This window comes from Amblyomma mixtum, chromosome 1 (assembly GCF_055824585.1).
Source record: "Amblyomma mixtum isolate Tamu chromosome 1, ASM5582458v1, whole genome shotgun sequence".
Classification (NCBI taxonomy): Eukaryota; Metazoa; Arthropoda; class Arachnida; order Ixodida; family Ixodidae; genus Amblyomma; species Amblyomma mixtum.
This window is the reverse complement of record NC_143012.1, coordinates 67,748,628-67,768,027: the sequence shown is the minus strand read 5'-3', so window position 1 is coordinate 67,768,027 and position 19,400 is coordinate 67,748,628. Positions and strand designations below refer to the sequence as shown.

The 19,400-nt window shown below is 46.0% G+C and overlaps 2 protein-coding genes across 9 annotated transcripts in view; one reads left to right on the top strand and one right to left on the bottom strand.

The window, feature by feature from the left end:
* Nucleotides 1–11,734, bottom strand: part of LOC149366609 (dynamin-binding protein-like) — a 63,788-nt gene extending 52,054 nt beyond the window's left edge. Inside the window, exons 1-2 of one of the 2 annotated variants that reach the window (XM_089551463.1) lie at nucleotides 11,207–11,734; nucleotides 3,169–3,346 (exon numbers count right to left, since the gene is read on the bottom strand). In XM_089551463.1, the coding sequence (XP_089407589.1) occupies nucleotides 3,169–3,346; nucleotides 11,207–11,296 (268 nt within the window). In that variant the 5' untranslated portion in view covers nucleotides 11,297–11,734. Of the gene's footprint in view, nucleotides 1–3,168; nucleotides 3,347–5,232; nucleotides 7,141–11,206 lie in introns of those variants that run through there. The other variant, XM_089551469.1, reaches the window with a different exon arrangement.
* A 1,577-nt stretch (nucleotides 11,735–13,311) lies between these two features.
* Nucleotides 13,312–19,400, top strand: part of LOC149366605 (PMS1 protein homolog 1-like) — a 94,874-nt gene continuing 88,785 nt past the window's right edge. For 4 of the 7 annotated variants that reach the window (XR_016283968.1, XR_016283966.1, XM_089551418.1 and 1 more), the window contains exons 1-2: nucleotides 13,312–13,449; nucleotides 16,190–16,428. Coding sequence is in view for 1 of the 7 variants with exons in the window: in XM_089551440.1 (XP_089407566.1) it covers nucleotides 13,376–13,449; nucleotides 16,190–16,245 (130 nt within the window). In the remaining 6 variants the exon portion in view is untranslated. The remainder of the gene's footprint in view (nucleotides 13,450–16,189; nucleotides 16,429–19,400) is intronic. The other 3 variants (XR_016283965.1, XM_089551440.1, XM_089551429.1) reach the window with 1 other exon arrangement.

Genomic DNA, 19,400 nt, shown 5'->3' with positions numbered 1-19,400 from the left:
GCTTAGTGATTGTCTCTTATTATTCTCTGTAGTGTCTATGTTGGGTTTGCCATTCATATGTCATTGAATAATCACTTCTAAGGCAACTGCGTTTATTTTGTATAAAGAATGCTGTTCCTGCCTTCATGTTTTTTTCCACACTCTTCTATTTTTTTGTCGTGAGCCCTCTTGTATTTCTGTAATTTGAACCATCTTGCTTGTACGCTTTGCATTTTTCCACCATTCTTATGTGTATTATTTTGGCATGCAGTAGAAAGCATTTGTCCTCACTAATCTCTTTGCTTTTATTGCATGGATCCATAACTAGCCTTTGGCTAAGGATCCAGACAGTGATGTTATGTACTGTGCTGAAGAAATGATAATAAAAAGAATTGAATTGAATAGTGTATTGCCGCCCTACCCCTATCCGTTCTTCTATCGCTCCCCCTTTTCTTCTCCCTGTCCTCTCCGTGTCATTTTATTCCCGCTAGCCGCAGCTCAGGTGTTTCAGGCTTTGATGGCAGATGCCACGGCCGGCAACATCTTTTGCCTTCATATTTTATTTTCTTATTACTAATAAATAGCCACTAACAACAACAACAACAAAAAATGCTTGGAGCTTGAGGACATGGAAGGCAAGCAAGTCTTGCAGAAAAGACATCATCATCATCATCATCATCAGCCTGACTACAACCACTGCAGGGCAAAGGCCTCTCCCATGTCTCTCCAATTAACCCTGTCCTTCGCCAGTTGCCGCCACTGTATCCCCGCAAACTTCTTAATCTCATCCGCCCACCTAACTTTCTGCCGTCCCCTGCTACGTTTGCTTTCTCTTGGAATCCACTCCGTTACCCTTAAGGACCAGCGGTTATCTTGCCTTCGCATTACATGCCCTGCCCAAGCCCATTTCTTCCTCTTGATTTCAACTAAGATGTCATTAACCCGCGTTTGTTCCCTCACCCACTCCGCCCGCTTTCGATCTCTTAACGTTACACCTACCGTTTTTCTTTCCATAGCTCGCTGCGTTGTCCTTAACCTAAGCTGAACCCTCTTTGTCAGCCTCCACGTTTCTGCCCCATAGGTGAGTACCGGTAGGATACAGCTGTTGCAGAAAAGTCAGCGGGCACCATATGAATGAATGTCTATGAGTTGAGCCTCAAGGGCTTGCTATGGAAAGAGTTCGGGGGAAGGGGAACATTAGAGTTATATGACAGCGGGCCAAGATCGGGGCTATGTAGCCTAAACCTTCTTCGTCATTCCAGCTCTCAGGCTGGCATTATCACTGTAGCAAATTAAAACGATGAAGCAATGATTATATTGCAGTTTTTCATGCCCAATGTCACCTATACTGAACTTCAACATTACAGCCATCGTTTGGCTGTTGAAGCCAAAAACTGAAACAGCTAGAGAGAGGAAATTAAATTATAACTTAAATTATAAATTACTTAGCAGTTGTAGGTGAATGTCACGTGGTGATCCATGCATACTATTTTCTTAAGCATGATTACAAAGGAAAAAAAACACTCAACCAAAATTTTGGTGTCCATACTTCATTAAAGGTGCACTGAAGAGGAATCTGAACTTGTCTTTCTGCCGCGGGAACTCAATCTACACGTTCCGAGCATTCTTAGAAACATTGATTTATTGCCCTGTGTGGCCGATTTCCCTAATTAAATCGAATTAACGCCCGGCTCCCACCTTTTTTTTTAAATTCTCCCTCGTACGGTGGGCGGATTCGACCAACACGGGGAGTGCCTTTAACCCAGTCTCGTGGCGGCTTGCCGCTCTGTTTTCGGCGGAGTAATACGTAGTAGTCGTAGAAGCAAATAGTCCGCGCGTCTTTTTATTTCTGTGGGCTTATTTCGTGGTTATATTATCCGTACATGAAACTATTTATTCGCAGAAACCCATAAAACAAAATGAAGTGAAAGCAAAGCCTCCACGGAGCTGGCTGAAAGGCACTCCCCGCGTTGGTCGACTCCGCCCACCGTACCAGGGAGAATTAAAAAAAAAAAGGCGGGAGCCGGGCGTTAATTCGATTTAATTAGGGAAATCGGCCACAGAGGGCAATAAGTCGCAGTTTCTAAGAACGCTAGGAACGCCCCACGGCAAAAAGACGAGTTCAGATTCCTCTTCAGTGCACGTTTAATATTTCCGTTTCGCATACCTTTTTTTATCTGAAAGTGCTTCTTCATAGCTTCCCATGTTTTGGTTCAAAATAACTACTTCACCAGGCATAAACGGGCTTGCCGAGTTTGTGTGAAGCTTGACCTTCATGATGACCTAGGCCAAACCATTAATAAATAAATTAATTAAATAAGTATTGCCGTGGCTCGGATTTGAACCCATGGCGGTGCGAACAGATTAGCTTTGTTGGCCACTGCATGTCAGCACCATACTACCGCTGCAAGTCAGTCACGCCTTGTGTTAAACTGCAGCACATTCTCGCACGCTGTGCATTGCACATCGTCTTCATCAACTAATGCAACTACTGAACTAATATCGTCGCCAGACGTGCCGACAACCCAACAAAGCAAAACCATGAACCAACCAGGTTAAACACAAGCTTTCGCACATCTACTCGGTTTAACTAGGTTAAAACCCTACCACTTTCTTTTAAGGTGAAAGCCTTTAATGCCTCATGCCGTCGTTAGCAGACGCGTCGGCAGCCGTGTCAACAGATGCATCGGCAGCCGTGTCAACAGACGCATCGGCAGCCGTGTCGACAGACGCGTTGGCAGATTTGTCCGCCTTTCGGCGTCACTGCTTAAAAAGAAGCTGCGCCGAGGGTGGGAATCGAACCAGAGCCTTTGGCATTTGAAGCGGAGACGCTACCACTCCGTCATGAAGGCTCAAAGTTCGAGCATGAATAAAGGCGCATCTAGTGAATGCATGGGTTTCATAAAATAAAAGGAATAAAGTCAAGAAAAATAAAAATAAAGTAAACAAAAATAAGATGTGAAAATAAAAACAAAAACAATAAAATAAGAAAAGGAGCAAAAAATAAAATAAAATATGAAAAATAAAAAAGTAAATAAAAACAAACAGCGCGCCAGGAAACGCTTTCGCCTTGCAGCACTTTAGAGAGCCAAAGTGCCCCCTGAATTTTTTTTTTTTTAACTGCTAAGACCGTTTAAATTGTTGACATACAATTTGCAGCATCCATTTCCTTTTCAGCAGCATACTCACCACTCCGAAAGCTCAGATCACCCGGCACATTGGACGAGAAATCCGCTGTGGCCGCAAAGAGTTCCTGGCCGGGCAGCAACTGGGGCGCCTTGACCTCGACCACAAATGCTGAGGGAAACTTGCCCCGCTGGCCGTGAAGGTTTCCCAGGGTCCAGTGCTTGTCCACTGTAGCCAGGACCTGAACAGAAGGTTTGCGAAACAAAACAAAAAAATCGCATTCCTTGCATTATTTGCGAATTAATGAACTGTTGTCAGCTGGACTAGCAAGTTTCAACATGGCGTTTGTGTGTGTACAGGGTCAATCACACTTAGAGGGAATATGATTCCGCGTGGCTGCGCACACACGGAGCACTATTGCGACCAAGTCAGTAGCAAACCCGTGCAGAGGGGCAGATGACACGAAGCACCACGTCGAGGTCCCTCTTCTAGTGCGCTACTCTGCATTGATTCACTAACGGGTTAGATGCAATGGCACTCCGCAGGCACGTGGCCACGTGGAGCCGTGTTCCCTCTAAGTGTGACTGAACCTGTACGTCAACACACTTGGAGCACATTCAGCACTGCTGGCATGCACCAATCTTCTCTTCATAATCAAAACCCTTTCCTCACTCAAGCTTGCCTGCAAAGTACAAGCAAGCTAAGTGCCCGAGTGCTACAGTGCCTTTTTCCTCCTCATAGCTTTCTCCCAGATAGCACACCTTTCCTCCCTTGTTACCGATTTTCACCACAACCCAGAGGGGGAGCACCACAATTGATCCAATATAGCACAATTACAAAGGACTGTTTCCGGGGTCAGTCCAGGTACAATCACACGTCTTAAAAACTTTCATGACAAACTAGTGCTTGTTTGTTGATGATGGAAACCTTGTGTGAGCGAAACAGCCTCCTTTGTAGAAGGCATAGAAGAAATAAACGAGAGACAAGGAAATATTCACTCTCCGGAGTTTGAAAAAGGGCCTACGTGAAAGCAGAAACCTGCCAGCAGCAGACGTGCTCTTTGCAGAGAACTGAAAATGCTGACATTGGCGATGAAGGCTCTAACACAATGGGTGAATGACAAAACCAGGTCATGCAAAAACGACCCAGTGACTGTGGAACTTTCATGCTGGCTCACAGAAAACAAGCTAGACAAAGTTGCCAGTCACTGTCACTAGAGTTTCAGCTTAGAAGGCTTGGGCCCTGCTGCAGTTTTCCATGGTTACAAATTTCATTAACCATGTGCCGCTTTACATAGCAGTACAGATCTATAATTGTGTGCGCAGGTGGAAGGAAATAACATTGAGGTCGCATTTTCCCGCGCACCCCTAGTGCTTTCAGTTCGCTCGTAAGCGATGAATGAAAGGATTCTTTTCGTCCAATTCTATTCTCATTTCGCCATCCACCCGTTTGTTCAATTTTAGCGACAGTGAGGGCATGGGGCAGTTAAAGCACAAATAGGATCACAATGAAATGGAATTCCAATACAGGGATTACATCACCATGCCCCTACTCACTGTGGATAACAATGCACCACACCATCATACACGCATGCCATAATAAGGCCCGTAATCACAGAGACAATCATGCACAAAACTCTTCACAAATCTGCCCATTAGTCATGTGTGCTCAGTGATGCTTCGTAATAAACAGTGCCATATATACACGTAGACCCTTCAACTTCAGTGAAATCATCTGTTCAGGATGACTCCCCTCAGAACTCTGTTCTGGCCCAAAAGAAAGGAAGTTGGCAGTTATGCCGTACATTCATGCCCTGTTTCACCGACTTCAAAGAGTAGGGGCCCGATACAGAGTAAGCATGCTTTTTTTCTGCTCCCAATAAACTGGGAACGGTAGGGGCTGCAGTACAGAGGAAACACGAGGGGAATAATAGTAAGAAGCTATGCAATATTAAGCATGGGAACAAATATGTTGCCTGTAAGAAGGGCACTGTGTATCTTATCCCTTTGTCTTGCGGGCGTATATACATATATCGAAGACCGGGGGTTGTATCAATGTTCGCCTCGCAGAACATGCCAATTCCGTCAGCAGCAAAGAAAACTGAAATGTAGCACAACACTGCCTCACCTGTAAATGTTCTCCGTTTTTTGTTGACACCACAGTGCTGTTTGTACATGACGACCAGTGCACAAGAGAGATTCCTGAATTTCAGCACTCCACATTGTCAGAAAGGGTGAGGGATGCATGAGCAAAACCTCGATTAGCTTGTCATGCAGGGAAATGAGCATGCTTCACTGTGGGCAGCGGGGTTGAGATAATTGTGCGCACACCTTGGAAGGGGTTTTCCTGTTCTTTCTTTCTTTCTTCATCAGTTTTTATTGGCTTTTTTTCGCATGTGGGTGGTTGCAGGGCATCTGTGTTAGACCAGACGCCTTTACGCGCGTATGTGTAAGTGTATAAAATGACTGCTTACTTTAGAATTAAAATTCAGTTGTAAGTTCAGCACCTTCAGTTTGTCTTGTCTCGTCCTCTGTCTGTGTTCGTAAGCGCTGCTTTTTAATATGATGGATCATCACCAACTCGCCCAATCCTCAGTTCTTCACAAGTATAGCCCGGGTGCACAATAACTACTGCACTGTCACGGTCCTGCAATCGTTCCACTACAGCGTAAAAAATTGCTGCTCCCTACTATGTTCTCTCTGCATTATTGGCACCAGAAAACTCACACCAAGCAATGACGCTTAGCGGCTCTTTGGTCTTGTTAGCGTGCAAACATCCACGTAAGACCACTCTTGAGATATATTTTACTGCAAAACTTCCATAACATCTCAATAAGCCCGTGTGCCACTCAGGCAATGGAGCAATCGGCGCTGTTCTGCTCAATCCGATCCTTCTTGGACTAGTTTGTGGTACCACCACAGGGTGGTGCTGGTTTTGTGAAATTACCAATAGATACCTACATATATTCGATCAATTCTTTGAATAATGCCAACAATCCTGGCTACCATCCATACTCTTTGATGAACAAAGAACAGCATGAACACAACATTTTTTTGGAAGGACACCAATGACATCACCCTGCAAAGGGATGGACAGTGGAAGCGATAAAGAGTATTGAATAAATGCCTTCCTAGTGGCTCCTCGGTGGTTACCATATTATAGGTGGAAGTCACGGTGCAGTATATGTTTTTAGCAAGCAGCCACAAGCCTGCTTAGTGCAAAAGCTGCACTTTGTCCCGAAGGAGAAAAAAAAGATACACCTATTACAAATGAAAATCATAACTCATCCCATACTGCAGTCACTGTTCTGGTGCAATGCTAGGTGTGAGCTGCAGACCGAATGCCGACATGGCTTGCAACCTCTCGCCTGTTTATTGGTGCTGAACGGCGCATAAAGTAACCCTGTGTCATAGCAGGCAAAGCCTGGCAGATAATGCACACAGCAGCATCTCTCTCCTTGTGTCTACAAGGTAAGTGTGAGTAAAAATAAAAACAAACATAAGCTACAATACGCTGGATAGCGCAAGATGCTTAGAAAAGATCCACATATCTGAAGGTGCCACCCACGACAGGGTTTTCATATACAGAGATGCAGAGACAAAACCAGCCACTAGAGAGGCACCAGTGTCTAATAAAGGTTTGGTTTAGTTTGTTGGGGTTTAACGTCCCGAAGCAACTCAGGCTACGAGAGACGCCGTAGTGAAGGGCTCTGGAAATTTAGACCACCTGGGGTTCTTTCCCGTGCACTGACATCGCACAGTACACGGGCCTCTAGAATTTCGCCTCCACCAAAATTCAGCCGCCGCGGCCGGGATCGAACCCGCGTCTTTCGGTGACGGTTTGCCACCCTTTATTAGTGTCTAATAAAGGGTGGCAAACTGTCGTTGTGCCACAAAATAGTGCCTGCACATGTGAAGGGATTGCTCTGTTAGGCATGTCACGAAGGAAGTATAAGAGTAAAAACGTTAACCACAGAGAGCCATACAATTAGGCAGTACAGTTTTTGTTTTTGAAACATAAAAGACATTATTAGATGCAAGTTCTATGCTTCCCCAGTGCTTTTTTTTTTTTTCTGTATCTGGGTGTGTGCGCTTTACAAGACAAGAATTTAGTGCACTCTGAAGTTGGACAATTCCTCCCTATTAGAAAGTTGTGCCCTGCAATTGACACAGCACCGTGCCACAGTCACTCTAGGCAGTGTACAAAGCTCTCTCAAAAGCGTAACACAAAAGCTGCATGACAAAGAACAAAGCATCAAAAGACCATGGCCATGGTTAGGTGCCACCTATTTTAAGTGCGTACAGCGTATGATAAAGAACTTTGCAATGCTCCTGGACACTTTTGCATTATTTGCAGAAAACAGCCAAGATGCATGTGCTCAAAAACGACGATATTCAGCTGCATGAGAAACATGCATGCTCTCTGGATTGTTGTGAACAAGAGGCAAACACTCGCATGATCAACTGCTCTGACTTTACCATCCATAACGTAAAATAGTATACTACTGAAAGGCTGCCACAGCCTACACAACATCGAGGCAACACACTCATCCACAAGAAATCATGAAGACAGTGGTAAGATGCAGCACCACAGTGGCTTCGACAGTTCTCAGGGGACACCGACTGGTGCGACACCCTGAAAACCGTCGACCCTGAGCCCGAATTAAGCACACAGGCAGAGCAAAACATTTTCATACTGGTGCAGCTACTTCTTGCTGGAGTGACAGAACAAATCTGCAGAATAGCTATAGTCAGGCACAACTCAAGAACAAAGTGGCAGATGCCCCCAAAGGTGGTCCTCCAACCAATAGGCATCGACTGATTTCCATGACAGTGCAGCTAATCTTATTAAACAGTGCTTGTTCCCCATTCATTTGCCACCCCGTGATTTCACAATGGCAGGTCTAAGGGGATTGGTCAAGGGGAGAATCGGTCAAGGGGGGACAATCGGTCAAGCGGGGACAATTGGTCAAGGGGGACAATCGGTCAAGGCGGGGACAATCGGTCAAGGGGGGGACAATCGGTCAAGGGGGAATCAATCAAGGGGGACTATCGATTGACGCCACTGGATGCAGGGGCTCACTCCCTTGAGAGGAATTTTCCGCTTTGTTCTTGAGTTGTATCAGACTATAGGCACATTTAAATTATATACAACAGGTCCCCAAAAGATGAACTAAACTAGCATGCAATGCTTTCTTTCCAGTATGAGCAACGAAAAAATAGAATGCGAGCTACGCAGTCACTGTCTCCTCAAAAAACTAAGCTTTGGCAGAAACACAACCAAAGGCAGGTGGAAATTATTTGTACAACTATAAATAACGCTGCAAACAACAAACACCCACTATCAGTCAGTGAATTATCTTGTACAGAGAAAGAATAAAAAAAGACAATTGACGGGGCAGTCACGTAAGATACGTGATATGAGATTCAGTGCCACCTGTGAAGAATCACACAATCGTCATTCATAAATCATGAGTCATATGACTGAGTCAAATGACCCATCAGTGTGACCTAACGGTCATTTGACGTGACCAAAAATGGTCACACGATTTTTTGTGGAAATGGAAAAATATATGCGTGCCGTGCTTCCTACCTCACTTCCTTCTGTTAGCCACATGTACTTATTGATGTCAAGAGGCCAAGACTAGACAAGAAGAAATGGGCACAAGAGAATCTTCCATCATCCTATGTGCATGCTGTTTTAATTCTCAACATGGTTTCGCTCCAACCAGACAAAGACAATAAGGTTGCCGAGCGCTTTCTCACTGTGTAACCAATGCTGCTGAAGTGTAATCCATTTCTGCAAATACTGTTATCAGTTTTGGCCCTGACATTGGGCATAGTTTCGCAGGCACAATTCTTGCAATCTATTTCTGCAAATACTGTTATCAGTTTTGGCCCTGACATTGTGAAAAATTTCACAAGCATACTTGCTAAGTTTTTTACAAAGGCTTGCCAAAACTCCGGTATTCAGTCTGCCCCTGCGTGACAGGTGACAACTAGGTTTCGAATTTGATTTAGTAATCAAGTGAAACAAAATAATGATAAATGCATTCATACAGCTGAAATTTCTGCGCATGAAGCAGGTTAGGCTCATGTGCCACCATATGTTGCCTGTTTACAATTGTTATAATAAAGAACAATATGCCTCAATTGTAATGCCATCAGCAAGAATTAAGCAGGAACAAATGCAGGTTACAAGTGCGTGTGACAATATGGTATAGCCACACTCCTTGAAATACAGGAGCATGATACAAGGGTTGTACCAAAGTAATGCAAAAGTTGACACAATGTCTTCATTACCCTATGTATATATTGTTCAAATTCTATGTGTTTGTACAGTAACTCTTCCCTTGTAATAACCATTTGTTTTCTTGCAAATAACTTAATTGTTTTTTTCGGGTAGGTAATCAATCCTTTTCACTGCATGTAACTAATTTTTCAAGGAGAAACAACTGCCAGCCATAGTGTTTTTAAAGAATGAAGAAGGAAGGTTGTCTGACATCGAAGAAAGGCTATGAATGTTTACGGAGATTACACGTCAGACAAAAGCAATGTGCTTAGATGGATTAAGAAGTTTAAACTAGGAACACCATCGCTGAAGACAAATGAGGCAGTGGAAGAACATGAACTGTGATCCCTGACATGAATTGTCAGCAAGCAAATAAATTGATGCTAGCACAAATTGAGTGCCAGCGATGGAAACCATACTTAGTAGAACCTTCGCATGTAGAAAATGAGTTGCTTTGCAAGCATGTCGAACTTCAACGACGTATGTCAATTAATAATCAGGTTATGCCAGCTTTTGCACTACTTTTCGTACAATCCTTTTACTTACTGCGAAGTCCCTAATTGCTAAATCATTTAAAAATGCTTCTCTACTCTTGTTAATGTAACAGTTAATAATAAGAAACTTTTGCATTACTTTCGGCACAATCCTTGTACTTATTGCAAAGTCCCTAATTGCTAAATCATCTGGTCTATAAAATGTTTTTCCATTCTTGTTAATGCAACTGCATGCCTGCAAACCTCATGTACTAGAACTGCTCGAATGTTCCTTGGTACAAATGGTCGGTTTAGCGGGAGACTGCACATTTCCTGCTGTGTTCCGGTAATAAATAATTCCATACTGACACTAGTCCAGTTGGCGCTATAGCTTGTCTTGCCGCGAGCAGCTACTATCGTCTGCGTTGGCAATGGTTTTTAAGGAGTCAACTCACTTCGCGGCCTTGGGCTCATAAAACCCGTCGAGCAAACAATGGACCTTTTGTTTTCCTCGAGAAAAGAACAAAAAAAAAACAGACAGGAAAATGCTCCCGAGCGAGAAAGAAAAACTAATACTCTAGGGGCCTGGTGTCAACCACCGCTCAGACGAGCATACCCGAATTCCAAGAGAGTATTCAGACGACGCGAAACCCAAGTACTTCTTACAAATTCAACGTCTCCGCTGCACGGTTCAGGTCGTTTAGCCAAGATTAGTGCCAGGGTGCGAAGGACGCACTAGACCGGAAAAAAAAAAGGGTCCTTTCCGACGTAAAACATCGGAGCTGCCACATTACAGGGCAGAGGGAGGGGCTGGCGCAGACTATAAACGAGCAAAACAAGTGCGCACTTACATCCAGCGTTGGCCTGTACGCCCGCCTAAAGTTTGTTTTATTTGTACCGCTCAGAGCGCACTACACATGCGAAACCACGAAAACGGCTAACATCATTCAAGTCGTCAGTTTATTCCTGGTTCCGGGTCACAAGCCGAGAAAGAAGACCCAGAACACGCTCCGTTTCGATTCGAAAAGCATCAGAAGGCGGCCAGCGGCATTCACAAACACTACTATAACCTTGTTAGTGCCACCCTGCGAACTACTTAGCATACAGGAAAATCTTCGTAGCAGAGCGAAAGAGACAAAAATGCAGTTATGAGATAAAAAGGGAGAATGAAATAACTCGCGAGCACGCTTCCTGCAAGCCGAAACCACTTTTGAGAGCGCGCGGTTACCTTTTTGACTTTGCGACGCGTCCGAAATGAGCAACTTCTGAAGCCCAAACTGCGATCAGCTGACTGCGCAGGGACAGCCAGCAGAGGGAGAGGGGCTAAAGACGCTCACCTGAATCAAATCGCCGTTCTTGATGGAAAGCTCCCCCTCGAGACCGGAGTCGAAATCGTACAGGGCCTTCACAACACAGCCGGGCTCCATCGCGTCGGTTTCCCTTCAATGCACGGCTGACGACTACGTTCGGACCAGGCGCATTCCAGTCGCAAATGGAAATTCTCGCCGGCGACACTTCTTTTTTTCCCTTTATCACCGCTGACAGCTGTCCGAACAGCCCGACGGCGATGGGTGAAAAGCAACTAAGCGGGCAACGAAACAAACAGCGCACAGTGGATGGATGGTTGTTCGAGTTCAGAAACCAGCCGAGCTGGGAACTGCGCGGTCGCGATTGGTTCGAGGCGAGCCGAGCGCGGCCGCCTCGAAACGCGGTCGCACCGCTGTGCTGGTTGTTCTTCTAGGACGGCGCCGTCGTGAGGATTCTTCGGTTGTGGCCTCGTTACGATAACGAATGGGTGCTGCTTGTACAAATCGAGGCATCATCGCGGAATACTAAACGCGCCATTGCAGAAATACATCTTTAAAAAAAAACAAAAAAACAAATACCGATTGTCGCGCTCCCTAGGGAGTGGTTTCGTCAAGCGCCCGATATCTACATTTTTCCTGTACGTGCGAAAATTCGCTTCATTTTGATTTGATTTATTGGGGTTTAACGTCCCAAAGCGACTCAGTCTATGAGGGACGGATTTCGCCTCCATCGAAATTCAGCCGCCGCGGCCGGGATTGAACCCGCGTCTTTCGGGCCAGCAGCCGAGCGCCGTAACCATTGAGCCACCGCCCGCGGAGGGTAAATTCGCTTCATCCATGCTCGCGAACCGGTGAAATCCGGGAAAACGCAGAATAAAAAGAGTAAAGACGAGCAGGCCTGGGAGGATAGAGTTTTGTTACACAGGACAATAGAAACATATAAGAAGCACATGTCCCAGCTGATAAACAGCTGAGCCTCATAAATGAAAGCAAAAGAGGAAAGCAAGTATTTGCGACACGGTTTAGGTGTCCACCGAGATATGTGCGACAGTCCAAATTTCCTCAAAAACCAATTTTTGCGACAGAAATCAACCTATCTGGGCATGTGCACAAATAGGTGACGATGCGCCGGTGCATTCCTTCCTAACTGAACTGCAAAAGGACGCTCTGGCGGGCTAGTTGGTTCATAATGAAGAGAACGAGTACAACCCAAACTGCAAACACCGCGTGACCAACGTGCTACCTACGATCACATCCTGTGGGACTGCAAAATAGAGCCACCTCTGGGTGACCTAGTTACAGCTCCTTCTCTCGAGCGGTGGGAGACCGTACGTGCTGGCTAGCTCTGACCCCAGAACGCAAGTTTTGGCGGTGGAGTGGGCTGACAAAGTCTGGCGAATAAAATGTTTTACAATCAACAAACTGCGCGAACAAGACGGGAAGGGACCGCGCTTTGTCTGTCCTTTTTTGTGCCTTACGTCTCGTTTTGTTCGCGCAGTGTGTACTCGTTTTCTCCAACTGCAAAGACTGGGACATGCTTGGGATCTGGCCGTTGGTTTTGGAGCTCAATTTTCCTTTATTTTTGAGATTCCAAGTGGTCGTTTTTTAGTAGGTAGCTGGGGCCAGTCAAGGGAAAACTACGCGCTACCACGAGTACTGAGCTTGAGGGCATGCAGTTGGAGCCACCAGGGTGGAAGTGCACTTCGAGCTCCACAGGCAGTTTCATGTCGAGTACTTTCAAAAGAGTTCGAAGGTTCGAGACCCTCGGATGAACCGGGTTGTTGGACTGTGAGAGGTGCGTAGGGTAGAACCCGAGGAAAAATGCTCAACTCTTTCCTATTCTGTCCAGCCTGTCGGCACCCTTCGACCCATGCCCTCGAGAATAGTGTCCTAGGCTCCCATGCTTCGACCTGTTTATGAATCTACAATAACCGACACCCTGCTCCTTGCCCATGCATGCATTTCGGTGGCCCGCTCATAGATGTTATCTACTTGTTTTTTGATTCAGTAAAAAATTATGCAGCCTTCTTGGTGAAAACTATCGGGCAAACGAACAGTTTCGATTCTCATTCTATTCAGAAGAAGGAATCAGGCCAATCCAATCCAACTGTCAAGTCTTATATTTAGCTGCTTTTTTTCCCGCGTTCCCGCGGTACCCGCAGCTGCGTTGTGCTTTGGCATGCGAAAAACTTCCGCGAAATGACTGTTGGGGTGTGTATTCTTCACCGCGTCCTATGCGTCCTGGCGTCGTTTTTGCATCTGTCGGCTCTCAAGTAAGCGTTTACGTTGTCTTCTTTTGAATGACGTGTTTTGTATCTGTTAGCTCGAGTAATGAAAGGGTAGCACGAGCCGAACGTCCGAGTTCGTGGGATTTTTTTTTATCGTACCTTCTAGCACGTGCTCAGACGTTCATTGTCACCATTGTAAGCGACAACTTTCACATCGACACACCGCAGTTCCGTGTCATGTGTTTGCAGCTATTTAGAGCGTAATTTGAACCTAAGCGCCGGCGCCTTGATGACAAAGCAAAGCCTGGCCCGCATGGAGCGCGTTTTGCACGCGGAAAACTAGCAACTGAAAACGAGCCACATGTGAGGCTCCGCTGCGTAACTTGCTAATGCTTTAGGTTGGGCTAGTTGGTAGTCGGTATCACACATTTTGACTAGCGAAATTCAGACATACAGGACAAGAGAAGGCGACAGAACATAGCGTGTGTTCTGTCGCCTTCTCCTGTCCACGATATGTGTGATGCGTAACTTGCACAATGGGCGTTTATCGTGCACCCTTCACGCGCCAATGATGGTGCAAGTGTGGCTGAACGTCACATACGTGTCACCACTGAAGAAGGCACTGGTATCACACGCGGCGCATTCTCGCGTGCTAAAAAAAAAAAAAATCATTCCATACAGGCCAGGCTGAATATAGAAACGCGTCACCGCCTGTTTGCGTTCGTCACTGCGCTTCAGGTCTTTTGCCCGCGTTGCCAAAAAAAAAAAAAAAAAAGTTACCCTGCGTGGAGGGTGTGGTTGCGCTGAGCGGTGGCCGGCGGGCCAAACTCCAAGAAACAAGGGCCGGGCAATAGCAACCCGTTTCAATGGCAACCTATCTTTTTCGGTAAGCACGTCGGGAGTCTGGCGAGAAGATATTTAAATCCAATTTTCATGCCGATAAATGCATCTTTTGAACTAGCCAGAGAACCAGTTTTTACTGAGAACAGTAAGAGACTGCTCTTCGCTTCAGCAGTGGCAGGCTGTCTGGCTGAGTGAGTTAGCTCTATCACAAGCTCTATCACAAGTCGTTATCACAGCACAATTTGGTGCATAGGTTCTGCATGTGGATTTGCATGAATAATAAGGATCGGTTGTTTTTCGTTGACTAGCATAAGCAGCGACACTTTCGCTGGAGACAGCTTGGCGCAAGAAACCGCCTACTCTAGCTTTCACTGTGCAGCATGGTCATGTTGAGTGGAAGCCGTGTGTTACTCTGCACAGAATGCAGAACTTATAGACAAACTAGTGCTGCGATAGAAATTTAAAGAAACGGCTCGCAGGCAGTAACTCGTTCGCCCAGACAGCCTGCCCCTGCAGAAGCAAAGAGAAGTTCCTTGCGGCTTTTCTGTCGGAAAAAGCTGTGTACAACCAAAATGCCTGTGTGAAAAGGTCAGTATATTAGGTAGAGTGCACTGCGCACTATCTCTACAACAGGCACACACTGGCAGATAGCGCTAATGTGCAATTCTGCTCCCATTCCTGTAATCTCTTCACAGCCAACCGGATGTCATTGTTGCCCTTAAAGGGGCTGTGAAACACTGCTCGGGGGGATTCCGGCTATACTTCAGGTGGATTCTTTATATCACACAGATGCTGACTTAAAAAGAATTACAGGAATCGATGCACAGGAACGGGAGTTATTCAATGCAGAAATTTCAAAATACAAGCAAACAAAACGCTGCCCTCAACTCGATTTTGGCGGTGCTTCCCACTCCTATTTTGCTCTCCCAATGATGGCACCTGGCGCAACCAATCAAAACAGCCAGCCAGAGCACGTTGCGGAAGTTTGTACTCCATGGTTGCCTGCTCTCTGTAACTCGTTCTTGCTGAGTCTGGCAGCTTCGTTTCCATGCCAGAGCCCCCGGTGGTGTATTTTTATTTTACTTGCTTTGCAGGGCTTTTATCTAAGACAAACAAGTTGTTTTTGTTGACCTAATATAAAACGCAGACAGGTGACAAAATGTGTCTCTATTTATTCACACATTTGCAGTATATTTACTGTTTGTCCAATCATCAAGCTCGTGTTAGGTGATGTCATATCCGCTGCTAAAACCCGACACTGTGTGGGGACACCATCAGAGCCATGAATTTGTTTTTGGGAGGACATTAAAATATTAAAAAACGGAATATATGTGGTATTACCGACATTAATAGCACCATTGTTACTCACTGTATGCGGTCAATAGGCAAAACAGTCAATATTGTGTTTCTGGGCCCCTTTAAGCATACAACGTCATGCATTTTAGTGGCTGGCATACCCACAGCACTTAATCCTCAGTGTTGCACTAGGCGTTAGCAGTTGTTTGTAAAATATGCAAAACTTCGTGCCTTCTCTGGCTCTCATGAGGTAGCCCCACGTTGTCAAGCCGCGCCTATTATCCATTGCTTGGAAACCATTACCCATGCCACCAGGTGTCAGGTATGGAGTGCAGGTATCCTTGAGTCTGCGACACCCACGTTTTCAAATCAAACCAAATCAGTTTATTTTGCCACCTAGAAATTTAACATGTGAACCTGCAGCCTATCTATTGCTAATTTAAAAAAAATCGCGAGGGAGCACTTTTTCAATGTAAAAGCAATGCGAAAGAGACACAAAGAGACAGACATGGATGGAACAGGTGCTAACCAGCTCATATCTGTGCAAAGGAGGTTGGTACTTTAGTACTTTCTCCCAGACTAACCTGCTTGCCCCGACCGAGCTTTCGCTGCAGCACTTCACCTAATCTGCATCTTTAATTTGTAGGTTGACTGTTCGAGCAACGGGAAGAAGTGAACCAGGACTGGATTCCAAAGCTTCTGGTGGGACATGATGCCATGCATAATGGGCCTGTGTGCTACAACAGCATGTGCCAAAAACTGTGTAGTGCTGAAGCTGATGGGGTGGCACGAGCTATGGAGGCTTGTCTGGTGGCAAGAGCTTTGACAGCGTTGGTGTGCCAGTGATGGGCGTCTCTAGGGGCTAACGGTGCGATGACAAGACAGGTAAGGTGTTCATGCGTCTACCTTTTGCAGATGCGGACCTGGTCGTTGAAGCAACAATTTGCCTTTTCCATCCACGTGGAACCTCAACTGCTACTACAATTTCCTCCATCCGGTTGGAATCACAATCTGTCGCTACAGTTCTGTTCACACATGGCAACTGCCACTAGACTTCCATCCAGACGTAATGACTGCTGCTCTTTGAGTATTGTCAAGGCATAACAAAAATGTCTGGTTGGAATAGTGACAGCCACTGCAGTTCTGTCTAGGTGGTATGGATTGGGAAGGTCACTCGTATGCAGCTGGCTAGGAAGGCGAGTGTTGTATCCTGCCTGAGTTTCAGTTTCGTTTTTCCTATGGCCTGTACTATCATCAGCACTTCTCTCGCTTCTCTGAAACGCGCACTCTCTGCTGGAAATGAACGGTCTACCCTGAGCTGCCGTCTGCACCGGTTCGTTTCCTCCGTCCAGGTACTGGACACCACAGAATGGCGGTGGGGACTCCAGCGTAGCTCGCGTTCTGAGAACCGTGCTTTCGGAATCATGCATGTCGGTGCATTTCTGCCGCCCCCACTGTTCCTGCCTATGTGAGGCGAACCTGCACTACCTTGGCAGCAATGGAAGCTGGTCTTCCTGAACTTTCTGGAAGCAGTTGGGGGCGACCATCTACAGCCCAAAGCATTGCAAGGCAATGCTTCTCAATTCCCTTGGTGTCCGAGGCCAATAGTGCAAGGGCAGCCACTATGAAGAGATTCCAGGTGTCCCTGGATCCTCTAGGCCTCCTTGAATGCACATCCAGGGATGCAAGGGCAGCCACTATGAATAGATTCCAGGTGTCCCTGGATCCTCCAGGCCTTTGGGACTCCACTGTGGAGCAGTTGAGGAGGGCAGCCTCCCATGCCTCTCGGGTGGGGGTGGGGGAAGGGGGAAGGTGAGGATTCCGAGTATATGCCCAGACCATGTGAAAGATTTCGCAGATCTCTCCACAGTGCGGGCAGCGCCCATCTATGTTTGGATCAAAGTATTTGGCTATGGCAGGACAGAAAAGAGTTCCTTTCTGCAGGTGTCGCAGAGTTCGCTCCGTTTTACGTTTTAGCTGGGGTGGGGTGGCAGCAGACAGTATTTCTGATTTGGGAGCTGACCCAGGGTTACTCCGCCTTACCTCTTCACTACCGACCTAAGAAGCAATTGAAAACAACTGAATTTTTTTTGCTATTTTTATTAAGCATCCTCTTAACGATGCATAGAAAAAAAATAGCCAAGAAATTTGATTTATTTTAGCTGAAACAAGTATGTACACAAACGTGGACATAAGTTGTGTACACCATGGACGGGTCGACCGCAAATGTTGGAATCGGTGCCCAGTGTTATGAAATTCAGCGAAGCAGTTTTGCTTCTGAAGGCACAGAAAAATATTGCACTTCATGCACCTCACCCTTGTCCTTCCCTTACAGTTCTTCTTCCTGCATCGCATTGCATTTTCGAGCTGGCAATATTCTGGAAAGTGATCAAAGTGGTCGCTACGGGTATCATGGTTGGGCAGTTGTTGTTTGGTTGATTGTGGGCTCGTTGCTTGCTCTTTCAGTCCTGCTGTTTGTTGTTGGATTGGCCTTGATTAATGTCTCTGCTAAGTCTTGCTTGAACTGAAGCAGGGGAAGGATTTCTTTCTTTGGAATGCCCAGTTGTTGGGCGTCCCGCCGGTATTCAATCCAGGCATTGGACACTGCAAGATCAAGGAAGTGTGTGAAAAATCTAATTGTCCTTTTTCTCGTTTTTATCTTAATTCTCTAGTATGACGCATACCTATCAGCCAAGTCCACACCACCCATGCACCTGTAGTAGAGGGATACAATAGCTGGCTGAGGAACAGGTATTTTCTTTTTGTCTTCCTTCGACCACCGCTTGCAGATACCAATTGGGTCACACCCAACCGCGCTCGACAAGAAAAGGGCTCCTTTGTTATCTTTCCATTTCACAAGACAGACTTTTCCGTCCTCGTGCACGAGGCAAGCATTTTCACCACGGATCATTGAGCGGTCACTCGGCAAATTTCCGACTGCCCCTTGCGTGCGGTTAGCGTTCACAGTGCCAGTCAAAAACATTTGCTTTCCAGTGAGGTAGTCGACAATTGACAGCCCGGTGAAAAACCTGTCAGTGAACAGATGTGCCTTTTGGTCGCTTAAGGTTGTTGAAAGATGCTTCACGACTGCGCCACCCAGGCCATAGAATTTCATGTCTTCAGGATTCACTGTATTTTTGCCGGTGCAAACAAGGAAGTCTAAAACAAGGCCATCGGGGGAAGCCAACACAAAATTCTTTAAACCAAGTGGATTTGGCTTAGAAGGAAGATATTGCCTAAATGCACACCTTCCTGAAAAAGGTATCATTTGCTCATCTATTGAGCATTCTCTTGTGCGCGGCAATGAGCGGCAAGCACTTTGAAAGCTGCTAACTATTGGCCGCTCAAGGTGTAACCTGTCTTCTCTCTGCTGTGCTGTAACTGCGGAGAGGTCCACAAAGTGCAGGTTATTACGCAGCTCATAAAACCTGTTCCGGGTCATGTGGTCAGCAACAAAAGGGGTACGTGTTGCTCGTGACCAGTACAGCTGGGCTTGAGGAAGGCTCATAATTCCCATCACTAGGTGTATTCCTGCGAGCTTCCTCACCTCAAGTACGTCTGTTCTCACTGATCGATGATTCCGTTTCTGAACGGAATACAAATTCGTTTGTTCAGCGAGTTCCCTCCAAAAATCCATTGGAAAATATTTGGCGAAATACTCATGAGGGGACAGAAGCTCCCGAAAACCGACGTCCACTTGATCGTGACTGTCTCTGTCATGTCAGGGTTTGTGAATCTGGAAAGCCAAATATTATCTAGGTTAACCATACATCAAACTAGAAATATTTTAACAGAAAGAGGCTGTGAATAAACGCGCAAGAAAATTTAGCGCAACAAAGTGCAAGAACTTACTCCTG